General features: G+C 37.7%; 1 protein-coding gene across 2 annotated transcripts in view; it reads left to right on the top strand.

Moving 5' to 3' along the window:
- Window positions 1–2,888: 2,888 nt before the first annotated feature.
- mapk8ip2 (mitogen-activated protein kinase 8 interacting protein 2) overlaps window positions 2,889–16,650 on the top strand; it is a 59,370-nt gene continuing 45,608 nt past the window's right edge. For both annotated transcript variants that reach the window (XM_007233847.4, XM_007233846.4), the window contains exon 1: window positions 2,889–3,355. In XM_007233847.4, coding sequence (XP_007233909.2) covers window positions 3,291–3,355 — 65 coding nt within the window. In that variant the 5' untranslated portion in view covers window positions 2,889–3,290. The remainder of the gene's footprint in view (window positions 3,356–16,650) is intronic.

Here is a 16,650-nt window from a genome sequence, read left to right as displayed (position 1 = left end):
TCTGAACATAAAATTGCTCACACAGGAAATACCATGGCCTCATACGACCTTCACTACATTTAAGGGAACACCTTGTTCCCCTGCCCCCTCTCACACTTGCATCATATTTCCTATTTCATGACGTCATTACTTGTCCATACAGCAGGGGGCTCCACTTTTCTACATCCCTAACATTCCTCTCCATGAGATTTCAGCACCAAACTGGTCGTGAACAGCTCCTTTCTTTATGGCTGCCTAACTGAGACTGCAGGGTTAAGGGAATAAATATTGTGTGTCTTCTTTAAGGGATAATATATGAAGGCCAAAAAGCCTGTAGACCCAGGCCCTGTACATCTACAGCTACATTATGTTGTCTGTTTGGAATCTGTGTGAATTTCCTGTGTGATATCAGCCAAAACACAAATGCCACCACATCTGTACAGTTTGTCAATTTTTGTCAAACATATTGTAGATACTATACAATATTAGTGTGCTCACCATAATTTTCTTAACCATGTAGTACACAAGGCTATGTAGGGAGCAGGGTGCTATTTGAGATGTGGCCTTACAGATGACAAATCGTATTATGTCTCCAGTGATCTGATTGGCGGTGAGATCTTCCTCTGAAACTGCAGTGCTTTTCACGCTCTGCCCACACGCAGCAGCATCTGACGCATTCGTGGTGGGGACAGAGACCCATCTGTCAGTAAATTCCAAATGGGGTATGTTTTTTTCTCACACCCATATTCAGACTAAGCCCGCCTTCTAGTCCATGGATCGGCTGTTATAGGAGCAGAGAAGCCTAAAAACCAGACTACACCAACTGGTGGACAAACAGAAACACACACACATTTGGTTGGTGTACATCTGTTTGAATTTTGAGTGTGATCTAAATGGTTAAAAAAGCCATCCCTGAATTCAAAACAATGACAAAACTGATCTACCTGTTAACCTGCCAGACCCTTATTTCAACTACTTTAGTGCTGGACAGAAATAAATACATGAAGACTTTAAGCTTTTAACCCTCCTGTCGTGTTCACCTCCTACCCCTTACTTTAGTGTTCCCGGTCAAATTTGACCGGTCAGTTTTAACTGCTCTTAAATTAGCCCATAAACCATTTTTCACCACCAAATTTTTATACAAATTTTTTTTAGCTGTGAACAATGTCTCAAAGCAGTGTTTAACCTGAATTTATAGAATTATACATAAGATAACTGCAGTGAAAGTACAAATAGGCACTGAAAATGTATTACAAAATGAACGTTATAAATAATACATTGAAAACCAAAGACAAAACTCAACATGAAGGTGTGTGTGTGTGTGTGTGTGTGTGCATGTGATCTCATGCACATGAGTGGCATGTGACACTCAGGTCAGAGTGGGCCTTGCAAACATAGGCATCATATTTGCAGCACCTCAGGCCTGTTTTGTTGTCTCTAAGGGCACAGAGCTTACATGGGTATTCCAGACATAGCTGCTCCTGGCATCACTTGGTGCCCAGATCTTTATTCCATATTTCCCTGTTTTCCATTTTGTGGCCTCATTGTATGGGAGATATACTCCTGCTAAAATCAACAGACCTATGTAGGCTTGGAGGTCTACCAGGTCGATTTCTCTTCAGGTGTCACCAAACACATGCTTCCCTGTTTGTCATCTCCAGTATAATTCCCTCAATGAACTCTGATAAAATAGTTGGAAGCTAAACTTGATGTCATCCACATGAGATGACTGAGTGAGTGAGTGTGTGAGTGAGTGAGTAAGTGAGTTGGGGTGGTATGTATGAGGATATTTTCTGTCTGATGAAAGAATATATTCTGGTTACCCACTGATTTCCTATGCCGGTCACATTTGACCGGGAACACCACAGAGTGTTGAATAAAAGGTTGAATAAAACCCTCAAAATTCAATGAAAGTGGTGATCATCACTTTTATGTGTTCAAGTGCATAGTGTGGAGGATATCATAACGCCTTGAGGCAATCAGATGTAAAACACAATATTTATGAGTGTTTTAAGTTGTAAATCGGTCAGATTTGACCCGAACACGACAGAAGGGTTAAAGGTACAGAGCTATTCACTGAATACCAACTCTTTACAATACGACTGATGCCCTCAAACACATTTAGAGGGAAAGCAATTCAAGTAAGTATCTCTTCACGATTTCAGCACAACTCTTAACTGAAAGCCATTCCAGGCTTTCCATCCAGACATTCCATTTTTACTACCTTCTTGCACTTTGAATTTTAACATTTAATTACTCTTTTATTATTGTGCTCTTTTTGTTTTGGTTGTTGTTTTTCTGGTTTTGTATTTTTTTCTTTTGTTTGTTTTGTTAATTTAGCATTTTATATGTTTAATTCTCAATGGGATGGTGTTCCCCTTATTATTACATCAACCATGTAAAGTTTTTTTTTCTCTTTCCACTAAAAGCAGGGATAAAAGTGGTTTTGACAATTTATTTTTAGGAACCAAAGCAATTGGTAAGACAATTTAATTTTTCTAAATATATTAAAACAGTGTTGCTTTGACCCAATTCCACTGCATAAAAAAATAAAACATTGATTTTGTCATTGGTATATTATTATCCCCCACAACAAAATAAAAATAGTAAAATAATAATTAATACCATAGAAGGATAAATAAAGCTTTTTTTTAGTATATATTAATTATATATTATATTTGAGTAATAATCAGTTTCATTCTACGCATAATAACTAGTAATCCACTAGTAATCCATTGCTGCGTGTAGTTAGTTAGTGACTCACAAACAGTCCGTCAACTCTGCTAGCCAATCGCAGCGGAGAAGGGGCGGGGCTTGTCTGAATGCGGGTGGGAAAACGCGCAGACACGCTTCCCAAATCGGCGCACAGCGACGTTACGCCCGCCCCGCCCTCTCCAAACACCCTCCTCATCCCTCCCATCTCCTCCTCACCGCTGGCACCAGCTCAGCCTGCGCGAGCCGCCGAGCATCCCAGCGTCCGACAGTCCGCTCTGCGCGCGCGCGTGTGGATGGCAGCATCTGAGGGACCGCAGCGGTGATCCTCGCGCGCATCCTCACTGCTGTTCGGGTGATTTGGGCATCGTTTGGGAGGGGGATCCGGTTGGATGGCAGGGAGCGCGCGCGCGTGATCCAGAGAGGTTGAGGCCACTAAGCTCTAGCATCTGCAGTGAGAGAAAGAGAGAGAGAGAGAGCGAGAGAGAGAGAGATTGAGAAAGAGCTGCTGGTGTTGATCTACCTCCCCACCGTCTGTGGATGGGCTGCGTTCAGTCCGCCCCTGCAGTCGCTGCTTAGAGAGTCCTCTGTGGAAGAAGATGGCGGACAGAGCGGAGATGTTTTCTCTCTCCACCTTCCACTCCCTCTCTCCTCCGGGCTGCAGGTAAGAAACGCAGCATCCCCCCGCTCCCTCCATCCCTCATCCCTCCCTGCATCAGCACCCAAAAGCTCCCCCTCCCTGCCCCAGCTCTGCTCCTCTAAACGCTGCTGCTACTGGAGCATTCCTCAAACCCCATGTTTGTTCTAGCCTCAAGGCTGCATGTTGCATTTTGCTGGCTTCTCCCGGCTGTCCTCACTCTGCTAGCTAGCATTTGTGAAGGTTCTAGGCTGGGTCTAAGATGGGGGAATGGAGCAGGATGGGAAGATGCGGATGAAAGGATTGATTTTCCCACTATTTTTGGTTGAACATCACATAAGTCCTTGGCGCAGGCTCAGTCAGTTTCCGTAAGGAGAGGCCCACGCCCTGCAGGGCAGTGATGCAAACTGCAAACACACATCCTCATCATACTCATGTATACCTATATCATCCTATACAGCCTTGTGTCTTAAGCTGGTTAAGATGGTTGACTAGCATTGGGTATGTTTTTGTTTTGAGTTTGTTGGTTTTAGCTCCTCTACAATCATGACAAAACCTGACAATGCTAAATAATCAGTACACAGCTTCAGTTTCTCTAGGGTTCTCTAGGTTTCTCTGAGTAAACATAACCTTGTTGTTTTATTCTATAAACTGCAGACAACATTTCTTCCTAATTCCAATAACAAAAAAAGATGCAGAGCTTTCAGACCACAAATAATGCAAAGAAAACAAATTCATATTCATAAAGTATCAAAAATCAATATTTGGTGGAATAACCCTGTTTTTTAATCACAGTTTTCATGCATCTTGGCTGGTTCTCCTCCACCAGTCTCACACACTGCTTTTGGATAATTTTATGGCACTCCTGGTGCAAAAATGCAAGCAGTTTAGCTTGGTTTGGTGGCTTGTGATCATCCATCTTCCTCTTGATAATATTCCAGAAGTTCTCAGTTTGGTAAAATCATCCTTTTTAAGTGGTCTCCTATATTTTCCAGAGATGTATATGTCCAAGCTTGACCAGGCTGGTCAAATAGCATGATCAAGCAATTATCAAAATCAAATGCAGTATACATTTTGCAGGTCAAGAGCTGGTTAATCAGCTAGCTTACATATAGGTATTTACAATGATATTGGAATTATAGTGTGAGATGTTTGTTTTTTTTAGAATGGCCAATATTTAAAAAAAACAATACTTGCTGACTTATTTATTGTATGTCAGAAAAGAACCAAGCGATGTTTCGTGCGCTACTTCAGTTGGCCGACACTGACCACACTACTTAAAAATTATTTGTTGTAAGCTAGTTTTTACAATTTTAAGTTATTCCTGGGTGTCTAGTCTCTCTGCAAGTTATAAATGTATAAATCGTCATCTGTATTGGCAGATATGAATATGTATAATATTGGTGTATCCTTACTTCCATGCATAGAGTATGTGTTGATCAGCATGACAAGCTTCCTAACCATTAAAGACCAGCAGGGAAGTAGAAACGTCTTTGTATTTTGGGTTAATATTAGATACTTATTGGAGTTCTGGAGGTGAAGTGCACTCCATTTTCATGCTCTCAAAGCTGTTTAGACCTGTGGCTCTCAGTCTTCATGTGTGTCAGAGGCCTTAAACGTGGTAGGCCTCACGTAGTCCAGAAGAGATGATTAAAAGGTTTCATTCCCCTGTTTGAGGAGGATGCTCCCTTCAGGCACTGGACATCAGACATCGGACTTCAATATATGTCCAATGCTGAATAGATGCTTCTGTGTTGGGTTGTGGTTACTTAAGGCAATAAGGCTTAAAAACTTCAACATTTTAACCTCTAATAATGTTAGAATGTCATGTCTAGTGCGAAGTAAGCTTACCTAACACCCTGAAAATATCTGTATCTGATGATGTTTGAATGCCACATCTAGAGTACGTTAAATGGCTATTTTGATAATCGTATTGGTAATGATTTTCAATGTTAATATGCCACATTTGGAAGATGTTGGATTTTGGTTGCTTGTTGTATGTTGTCAGAAATTTTGGTAACTGAAAGGAACAACATATATTCACTGAGATATTAGCATCTATTGATGCTATCTGGGCCTTTTCACTATATACTTACACAGATAGATACAAATATGATGACTATGATAGATATGAAAGTGAATATTCTCAAAGTTGTAAAATGTATAATTGTTTCCTGTACCATAATTAAGTCCAGTCATGGACTATATTGTTTGTTTTATGAATAATTCCCATTCAAAATGCTGTGCAGTCCTGGGATAAGCTTATAAAGCTCTGCATAACATTATAATACATGCAGATAAGCACAAATACAGTAAGCAGTAGGCAGATCATGTTGTTTTTTTTTTGTAAACACACTGATACAGCGTTTTAGTTGCTGACGTCTTTGTGAACTCTAGACACTTTTAGGATTAGCTCAGATCCACCTGCAGCTCACGTGACTTACTGTAATGTAGAATTGATTAGATTAACCAGGCCTTGGTCTAAATCGGCACGCTGCTTTACCACAGTTTTAAGTGTTTTAGACACGCTACATAACTATAAGAAATTGCATTAATTTTATTATTAAGTTGTATGATTTTAGATTTTGCTTATACGGTGGGGGTGGAGTTTTAAGCTTGTGTCAAATAGCACCCCACACCTTTTCGATCAGTATTTGTGTCTTCAAGGAAAGCTCTTAAGATGGGAGCAGTATGGGGATGAGCATTGTCCTGTTGTAATAGTGCACCAAAGTGTGCCATAAACAGCAAAGATTTCTAATATATACTTATTTACACAAATAAACTACACATGTAATTTGACCAGGGGTGCCTAAACCTGCTCTTAGACAGTGTAATAAGAAAACAGAGCATCTTATCTCTTTACCACGACCTTCAGTTCATCATGAAGATCTGCCAATCAATCGAGTATGACAGGCAACATACTGCATGACCAGAGTCTGCGGATCAGAGAGAAACAAATAGTAATGATTACTGCAGCATGAGTAAGTGGGTGGGAAGAGATGAGAAGACCACCCTAAAAAGGAAATGGTGTGTAATCAATATAGTGGTCTGAAAGCCTTTGTAAGCTGATGTAGGGCCTACTACTCTCTCACTCCTTCTCTTCATCATTTAATCTTTCACTCATCCTCTCCTCACTGGCTCTCCTTGATTGTAATATTTATGTTAAGTTAAAATTCTCATTTAGTTCTTCCCACTCAATCTCTTTGTCTATTTTTCTGGTGTTGTTCTTCTTTGTTTGCAGCTTTTCTATAAGTCTAGAACTTCTCTCCTTCTTTGTCAACTACCTTTTTTACGATTGAAATCCAAATCCATATCCTCATCCTCTCTCTTTCCACCAGCTCTGCATCTGAGAGGGAGAAATAAAGCTCTGCCCTGCTTTCTCTAATGCTCTAGGATATGAGTATTATAATGGATTGTGTTTGTGTGTGAGAGAGATTCAGTGTGTGTGTGTGTGTGTGTGTGTGTGTGTGTGTGTGTGTGTGTGTGGTGATGCCTTATACAATGGCTGACTTTCTGCAATATGTTTTTTTGTGCTAAATGTAGCCCAGCATTGCTTAGTTAATGCATTTGGTCAGGGTCCAGAATTGGTCTGGTGTTCCGGTGAAAAGAGAAAAAGAGAGAAAAGGAGGTGCATCAGGTGATACAGAACAATAAACAATAGAAGATAATGGGAAGACTTAAGAGGTACACTCAAGGCATTTGCTTACTTCTATTTTTTTCTTTAAATTGAAATCAGTAGTGTTCCTGGGTTGGAAGGGACAAACTATTTTTATTAATAGAATCAATGTCTTGTGATTACCAGCCCCGCAACATCTAATATATTAATTCTTAAAACAGAATGGTCTGGTAGGTGTGCTGGATGTAATTGCTCTTTACATTTTGACAGCATTTTACAAATGACCAAAAAAACAATATATTTTAATGCTATGCTTTGTGCAATAACACATTCTCTTCAAAGTGCTTTTTAAATCCCTAAATACCCAAAATGAAAGACTGTTGTTTGAAAGAGACAAAAAATATACGTTGTAATGAGTTTTATTAGAAGGTCAGTTCATTTTACTATACAGCTCTGGAAAAAAAATCACCACTTCAGTTTCTGTGTCAGTTTCTCTGATTTTGCTATACATACGTACATACGTAGGTATATGTTTGAGTAAAATAAACATTGTTGTTTTATTTTATAAACTACGGACAACATTTCTCCCAAATTCCAAATAAAAATATTGATATTTAGAGCATTTATTTGCAGAGAATGAGAAATGGCTGAAATAACAAAAAGATGCAGAGCTTTCAGACCTCAAATAATGTGAAGAAAACAAGTTCATATTCTAAAGTTTTAAGAGTGGAATAATACTTTTTTATTCACAGTTTTCATGCATCTTGGCATGTTCTTCTCCACCAGTCTTAGACACTGCTTTTGGATAACTTAATGCCACTCCTGGCAAAAATTCAAGCAGTTCAGCTTGGTTTAATGGCTTGTGATCATCCATCTTCCGCTTGATTATATTCCAGAGGTTTTCAATTTGGTAAAATCAAAGAAACTCACACTTATTTTTTTCCAGAGCTGTATATGTACAGCTCATTTTTCAGCACTATCAGGACAGACACTACCGTGATTTATTTTCCTTTTACTTTGCTTAATTTACTCTGTGCCTAGATATAATATATTTTTTGGATATAAACCATATATCTTTACAACCAATATAGTCTTAATATTGTCCAGGCCCAAAACAGTTCTCTCTCATCATGGAACTGCCTCTATGAGACCTATAAAGATGCTCTGTGGTATCTGGCACCATGTCTAACATTAGCTGCAAATTTTTTAAATTCTGTAAGTTGTGAGGTCGGACCTTCATGAGCTTCAGTGAGCCTTGAATGTCCATGAACCTGTTAAAAGCTGATTTACAGGCTGATCTTGGCCTGATTCCTACACATTTTTTCCTGCTTCCAACACACCAATTTCAAGAACTGACTGTTTACTTGCTGCCTAACATGTTAATCCATTGATAGGTGTCATTGGAGCCAGAAAATCAATGTCATTCACTTCACCTGTCGGTGGTTTTGATGTTATGGCTGATTTATGCTCTGGCAGCATAATAAATGAGTAGGTTGTAAATTGTCTGGTGGTCTATGTAAGATGACATCTCATCATAAAGGAACATAAAAGAGGTTATATTTCTTTTATTTGTGGGGCTGTTTTTCATTTACAAAACATATGTCTAATTAAATGTCTAGACAACCTTTTGAACCAGAAATCCAATGTGTACTGTACTGCAGGAGAGTTGGTTGAGTGCACTCTGAGAAAATAAAAGATGAGAAACTGAAAAAAAAAAACCCAAACACTCAAGTGTGCCTGATTTTCTTTGCAATTTTCTTTTTCTTTTCTTTTTATTGTTTTTAAACCATCTGTACTCCATGTTTCCTCCAGTAGTGGTAGTGAGAAAGGATGCTAAATTGCTGCATAGAATGAAATGAAACAAGCCTCACATGTTTGAAAAATGCTTTGGCAAACAAAATCACCAGAGCAATCTGGCAACCCTGGTATCAGAGTACTGCCATATACGATTCTGGCAGGGAACTGAAAAATGGCAGGTTTACTTCTTCTATTTTCACTCAACTCATGTAGGAATTACATCAAATTAAGCATTTAGCATCACTTATCATGCTTGGTATCATGTTACTGTGTTTTTCTTCCTGTTCACAACCTCGCTGTTTTCCAGCTGAATGATATAAGCTGTACAGGGCTAGGATAGTAACATTATCAAAAGTAGCTTAGCATTCTTAGCATTATGGTGTTATAGCATGCTGAGAAATTGAAACCGTGCCTGTAGTTTGCCTGTTGATATGTGGCATCGGTGTCTGGCATCATGATTTCCTTAACATAGCTCTCCAGCTAATGTAGCATATAACGTAGCAGATAATGTTCTCAAAATGAATCCACCTATTTCTTGTCTCTTTTCTCATTGTCTTCTTTCTGTATTCATGTTTGAAATTAAAAAACCCTCTGCAGAGCTTTATAATTGCAATTTAATTATGTTTGATAAAATTCTAAAGCAGCAATGGCATTCATTGTGCTTAAAGTAGCTAAATGCTATATGCTAATATATCTAAAATCTTAAAAACCCACCACTCACTCATTACAGTGTCCTTTGTTGTTTCATTAATGTACATTTAAAGCTAAAAACATGTTTTCCTTCTCTTGCAACTGTACTAATTTCAGAGATACGAGTGTTTGCTTTAGTAGCTAATAAATACAATCCAGATAACATTTCAGTACTTGTATTTCAGTATAATGTCATGCAAAAACATTGTATTTGTAATTTTCAAAAAAAGTCGAAATTCTTTTATTCCAGTATATTTTGGAGAATTTCTATTGGTCTATTCATATTGACCTTTTGGCACAATGTGAAGAAGAAAATCCAGAAATACCTTAGATCAATACATGAAAACGGCTAAAAAAGGGGTTAAGGTTTTTATGTTACAGCAGTGATACGCTCAAGTACAGTATGAGCACATCTTAAAAACTTAACCTCGTAATGATCTCAGAATGTCCACACTGTTGTTAGGAGCTCAAATAGGATTCCTGACCTGAAAATTGCAGGTTTTGTAATCTAATAACAGAGGTAACCGGGTGCAGTGTGCATGCTGAGTGTGTTAGGTGAAATATGAAGCTTCATCAGCGTCCCACAAGACCTTGGTGCCTTGGTGCCTCAGCTCAAAGCTACAAATCCAGGCGTATGGATTAGTGCTGCAACACACATGAAAACACACTGTATGTTGGTTCATACACTCATGGAAAGATGAAAGCTTGGTTGGGCATAATCTTCCTTACATAATTGTGTGTGTGTGTGTGTGTGTGTGTGTATTTGTGTGTGTGTATGTGTATGCAGCTGGATATTCAGTCAGCAGCACTCTGTCAGTCTTAGGCAGTCAGTTCCATTAAATTTTAATCTGTAAAGAATTTGTTTGGTGATTGATGTGGTTTGTATTGATTGACAGAAGCTGTACAATATTACGCTTTTCTTTGACTTTACCTCAGTTGTCAGTTCAATTGTCAGCGCTGTCGCCTGTGACGTAGACCCCTGTGGTTTTCTTTTTAATCCTAATATTGTATTTCATATGATTTTTTGAGGGCAGCCACAGCCCAACCCCAGTGGACTGAAGAATAAGCAGCTTAAATCAAACGCAGAAATTCATTTTGCTCAGAAGTTGATTTTCCTGTGGCCTGTTTTTGTGTTTCATGTCCTGATTTGTTTGTTTTATCATAATCTAATGAGAGAAATCCCTGATGTTGTATTTTTTTTGTTTTTTATACTTAGTATTATTTTAGTTTTTGGTTCAATGACGTGTATGTTTATGTGTTTTCTTTTCTTTTTTTAATAATTGATTTTTCTGCCCCTTTTAGTAAAAGGTATATTTCGACTGATGTAGACTTACTGAGAGTGTTGAATAAAGGGTAATGACTCATCCTCACAATACGGCACTCTGTTTAATCACATGACCTATTGTATCATCTTGAGGAATGGTGGTGTGTGAGTGTGATAGTGGTAGAGTGTGAGTGTGTATCACAGAGAGATGGAGAATAGGGTACAGTATAAAGGATGAGCATTTTAGCAAGCTGTTGAAGTTTAAACATTTCCATTAAAACTATTTTAATAAGAGATAGATATCTAAAATATAAAACATGTATATTAATTATTTTGTAGTAATAAAAGAATATCATTAACAATTGTACAATTATAAAACTAAATATAAGACTTTTTGCATATGTGAATAACCCAAACTTCTCCTGGCTCTGATCTTATTCAATATATGCCAACAACCTGGTGATCCTTGCAGCTTCTCTATAGATCTGATTGTTCGTGAACACCATTTTTAATAGCCTTGAATTTAGAAGAAACAATGAAAGATCAGATGCACCAATACTTCTGTCTAAATAGTGTTACAAGTTTCCAATATATGAAGTCCCCTACCTTGCTAAGTGGTCCCCCTGTAACTGTTCTCAGTACAGTTATAGAACTGTGTGTATAGATTTAGAGCAGTCATGCAATAATCGTCTAATACAGTTGGACTTTTTTGAAACCATTATCAGTACCACCATCATTGTAATCTGCAAATTATTGATTTTTGTTTCCGATCAATGAAGTTGCCTATTAAGAAATCTCGAAAGAGCGAATTATAGTGTCTGCAGTACATCCCCTAGAATCCAAGATTAATTAGGTAGCTATTATTTATAATGCTTATAATTGTTGTGAATTGTGGAGTTCCACAGGGTTTTGTTGTAGGGCCTATGAAACTGATGTTAAAAACGATAGTACTGTAGCTGAGAGTGAAGAACTGAAGGTTCAGGATGCAGGATGCTCTAATGTGTTTAGACAACTAAACAACACAAAAAATATAAAATTTCGAAAATTACACATGGAAACATAATAGATTTCTGTTTTTTTTTTGTTGTTTTGGACATTCAGTACATTTTCTGAGGCCATCTGGCATACCAACTTGGGATACTTTGTGTACCATCGGTGGTACCTGAACCACTGGTGTAATAAAATGCGATAAAAGCAGACCTCAGCAGTAGTTGATGTAGTGTTGTGCATTGCTGTGTGTCATTTCCATTGACAAGCGCTACTGACTTTCCTGATGGAGTAACTGACAGCATTTGTATTGCAGTGAGTGATTTGACACAAAGTCATGGTTCATACAGCTGAAGTGTAGAAATCAAACACATACTGAACATACGGTGGAAAAGCTTTGTGTTGTTTTAAATTAATTTCATGTTCTTTGGCCATTGTTACTTGTATTACACTTACAGATTAAAAAAGCATTTTGTAGAAACATTGTATTGTATTTACTAGGGGTGGGCAATATGGCTCTAAAATAATATCACAATATTTCAGGGTATTTTTGCGATAACGTTATACTTGGCGATATAGGAAAACTAAAATAATTAATTAATTTCAGGAATATAGTATAATAGTATAACAGAATAATCATAATGTGGCAAAATAAATAATATAGCATAAAATAATATAATGCAGCAAAAATATTGCAGAATATGTAGTGCATGCATATAAACTGCAAACTAAAACAATTATATAATAAATAAACCTAAAGCTTCACAGTAAATAATAGACTAGTTTTAAGACAGAACATCCCTGTTATCACGATATGGATTTTTAATATCATGATATTTGTGTGTCACAATATATTGTATACGATATAATATTGCCCACCCCTAGTATTTACAGTGTGATTTTGCAGTGAATCAGATATTCAGTGGGTTTTGCTGTTGAGATTGGACCTGGCGTCTCACCAGGCTCACACTCGCAGCTTGCTTACTGGACCTAAGTTTTGCTGTGCATTAACAAACTGCTGCAGATGCCCAAAAGCCAAATTTGTGCTGTCCTCTCATGCTGGGTTGCCAACTCTGTCAACTGCAAGCGCAGTGCTTTGAAAATTACCTTGCTGTTTTTTTGTTTAAAGCACTGCGTACACTACACAAAAAGTATTAGCCTGCTTTTAATCCAGATTTGCCTTTTGAAACTGATTTTCACCATCAGGTGATGGAAGTAGAGGTTGTCCATTATTTTTAAATATGGTTTGTTGACTCAGAATTTCAAAAAATGCTGGTGTCAAACATTTCTCTTTTCCCTCTTTCATTATCTTTTATCATCTTTCTGTCACTCACATTATCTTCCTGTCCTCTTATCTCACCTATCTTTTCACATTTAATTTAAGCAGATACACCCAGTGCATTGCATTGGTTATTTTCAGGCTGTGTGTTTGTGTGTGTTTTGATATATATTGGACACACTCTGCATTTCTTCATTACTGGTGCTGTTTTGAAATCCTTTGCTCTGTTGATTGTGCTGTTGTCAAGGGAGAGAAAGAGAGAGAGATAGAAGGAAGGAAGGAATAAAGGAGGAGTGCAGGGAGGGAGGAGGTTGGGGAAGCCCTGACCCTCTGACGTTAAACCTGTGTTAAAGCCTGGATTTAGAATCACTGCAGCATTAAAGCTACTGAACCAAATGAACACTGGTAAAACCATTCTAGAAATCTCCACAAAGCAGTTCCCATGTGTTTCTGCTCTCTCTCACTTTCTCTCTCTCTCTTTCTCTCTCTCTCTCTCTTTTTTTAACCTTTAAAAGTCAAGGCTCAATATATCTTAATTGGCATGACTGTAACAATCACAATATTGCTTCTTTGTAAAAGGATATATACATATTTAAAGGAATAAATACATATAATAAATACACACTTTTAATGCTTTTCTTTTATTTTCTCTCATGATCTCTATCAATCTTTCTTCATTTATTTCTCCCTCAGTTATTTTTTCTTTCCTTCTCCATTTTTGCATCCTTTATCTGCCCCTTCTCTATCTCTTTGTCCCATTCCCTCACTCTTTACACTTTATCTGCACGTCTCTCTCTCTACATCTCTTGACCTTTCCTTACACCTGTCTCCTTCTTCCCTCTCTCCTCATCTCTTTTTCTCTAGGGTTCTTTCTAGACTTTTCTCTCTGTCACTCCCTTTACCTTCATCTTTAATTTTCTCTCCCTTTCTCTTTCTCTCTTTTACTATACCTACCCATTATCTCTCTCTTTTTCTCTCTTGTTCTCTCACACCCTCCCTCTGTCTGTCTCTTTTTTCTGATTCTCTTAATCTCCTTTTTATCTCTTGTTATTTATTTCTGCCTCTGTTTCTGTGTATCCTTCTCACTTACTTTCCCCTATATTGCTTCTTACTTTTTTGTCTCATTCTTTCATCATTTATACCAATATTCTCTCTCTTCTCTCTCAGTTTATTGAATTCTTTTTTTGTTTTTTCTTCCCTTTTCTTTCTATCTCTCATTTTTCCTCTCTCATCGTTCTTCCATCTGTATTTCTCTTTATTTCTCTCTGCTTTCTCTCTTTATCACTTCCTTTATCTCATCTTTTCTCTTCCCTTCTCTCTCCATCACTCTCTTTTCTCTGTCCCTATATCTCCTCTATCACTTTCTATTAAGAGTAATATTTATGTAATAAAAAAAAATCTAGTTATATTCTGCCTTGATTATGTTTAATATTTGCCTTGATTATGTATTTAAATAATTAATATTTGTAATAACAGTGTATTATCAAATATAAAATAAAGCAGATACAATTTCTGATTTAAACCACAGCCTTCTGGAAACACAAGTATCATGAGTCAGAGAATCAGACTGAACTGTGTCAGGGTGACGTGGCTATGGTGGTTATGGTGCTGGTTGTGGTGGTGCTGGTGGTGATGTCAGTAAAGGTGACCTCACCCTGCTTAACCTGGCTGAACCCGCTGGGAAATGCCTGCTAATGGTGGGGCATCACACCCTCACAGCACCAGCTGCTATGGCAACAGCGTGTGAGTGGCAGCTGATGTTCCTCTCAGGAGATCTGAGCAGACACCGCCCTTTGTAATAAGGATGGATGGGATGGGGTTGCCATAGGAACCACGTGGTCAGGGTGGGGTTGGAGAGTGACATCATTCTAAATCTTACCATCTACACTGTTTTATAATACACTGTTACTGTACACCAGTATAGATTTATTATAGTGTAATTATATTGTTATTATGTCATATACATATTCACATTTATATGTGTTTGTACAAGTATATAAACAGGAGTGAAAGTAGTGTTAAATAATGTTAAATACAGATTTCTTCACTGCATTGACTGGAGGGTTGAGATCATTAGACCTGAACCACATTGACCCACATGAGTAATAGTTGTGGTGACTTATGACCAGTGACCTCATCTTTTAGCCCCATGTCCGTTCTCCTGAAGGGCTTTTTTGATTGACTTATTGATTGGTTTTAGAAGATGATACTGTCCCCCAGTGAGGCCAGTTCTTTCATTTTTGCTGTAGACTGAAAACATTAGAGTTTGACATTAAAATATATATATAAGACAAAAAAATCAACATTTAAGCTTTTATTTCCAGTTATTTTTTTTCATCTGAATCTGTTACACAGTTCAGAAAATAGCATTTGTTGTTAGTGTAAGATGTGTTTTGTTGCCCAGGTGTGTCCAGTTTCATTGACTTCTCAAACAATAAACAGTACTGAATGTCTACATTCATTAAAATCTCTAATTAATTTATAATTAGAGAAGTAAACAACACACAAACCAGAGAACTGGCCAATTGTAAAGCTAAGAGACAATGGAAAATCAGTTAGAGCCATTGCACAAATATTGGCCATAACCAGTACAACTGCTTGGAATGTCCTGAAGAAGAAAGTCATCACTGGTGTGCTAGGTAACAGATGTCGAACAGGTAGATCAAGGAAAATCACCGCAGTTGTCTGTTACAATACTTTTGCTCACCAAAAAAATGTTGATTCGGATAAAAGGTGCTATCTTTTGAATTGTGTATTAGATCCAGATGTAAATACCTAGGAAATGATCGTGAAATGTTGATCTTTGGTCTCATATTCGTATTTTAAATACTATTACACAAATGTTTTCAGTTCTGAACATAAACAAAGGTTTACGTGATATGTTTTGGCTTGTAGTAGCTGCTGTGCTTGCGCAGATCTCCACATTGAGTGGAGCTTTCCAGTATAAGCAGCAAGCTGATTGGCTCTTTTTGTTGAATGCTGGACTTTGCATTACAGGAATTCATGTTAATGTTTAAACGAGTGTCTGGTTTCTTCTTACGAATAAGGTCTCTGGGTTCATGTCAATTTGCAGTTTGAATCTTTTTAGACTGGTCTTGCTTTCCAACACACGTCTGTAGCAGATACTCTAATGGTCTTAAAAGCAGGAATGCGATAATTTATGACAACAGTTTTCCAGCCCAGCTGTGAAAGTTAAAGCTACTCTGTGTGAACCCCATTCATTATTGATGCTGCTCTGTGTGCGATATCATTGGTTACTTTCATGTGAGTAGAGTTTGCACCAGAGCTGTAGGTTAAAGATGAATGTGAATGCTGTGCTCATGGTTCAGTTCTAATGTGCTGGATTTTATGGGGATGAGGATGAGGAGGAAAGACGAAGGATGTGTTTTGTGATCCTGTAATCCTCTGTCCTGAGTTCAGGGATTTCACTGCTACATGTTCGGCATTTCACATTGAGCTGAACATGTGCAATATTAATGTGTCTGAGAAATGCACAGTTCACTGAATATTCACCCAAAAGCCAACACGAACACCCATTTACACACAAGCACATGCTTTCGTTTATTCCTCTGCTGCAAGTGAGTTTATAGAGTAAAGGGTTCATTAGAAATGCTTCCATCTTTCTACTTAGAAAGTAAGATCTCCCACCCACCAGTATTAATATTTATGGTGCTCTAAGGGTGGAAATT

This window comes from Astyanax mexicanus, chromosome 9 (genome assembly GCF_023375975.1).
Source record: "Astyanax mexicanus isolate ESR-SI-001 chromosome 9, AstMex3_surface, whole genome shotgun sequence".
Taxonomy (NCBI): Eukaryota; Metazoa; Chordata; class Actinopteri; order Characiformes; family Acestrorhamphidae; genus Astyanax; species Astyanax mexicanus.
This window is presented reverse-complemented; position numbering and strand designations above follow the sequence as displayed.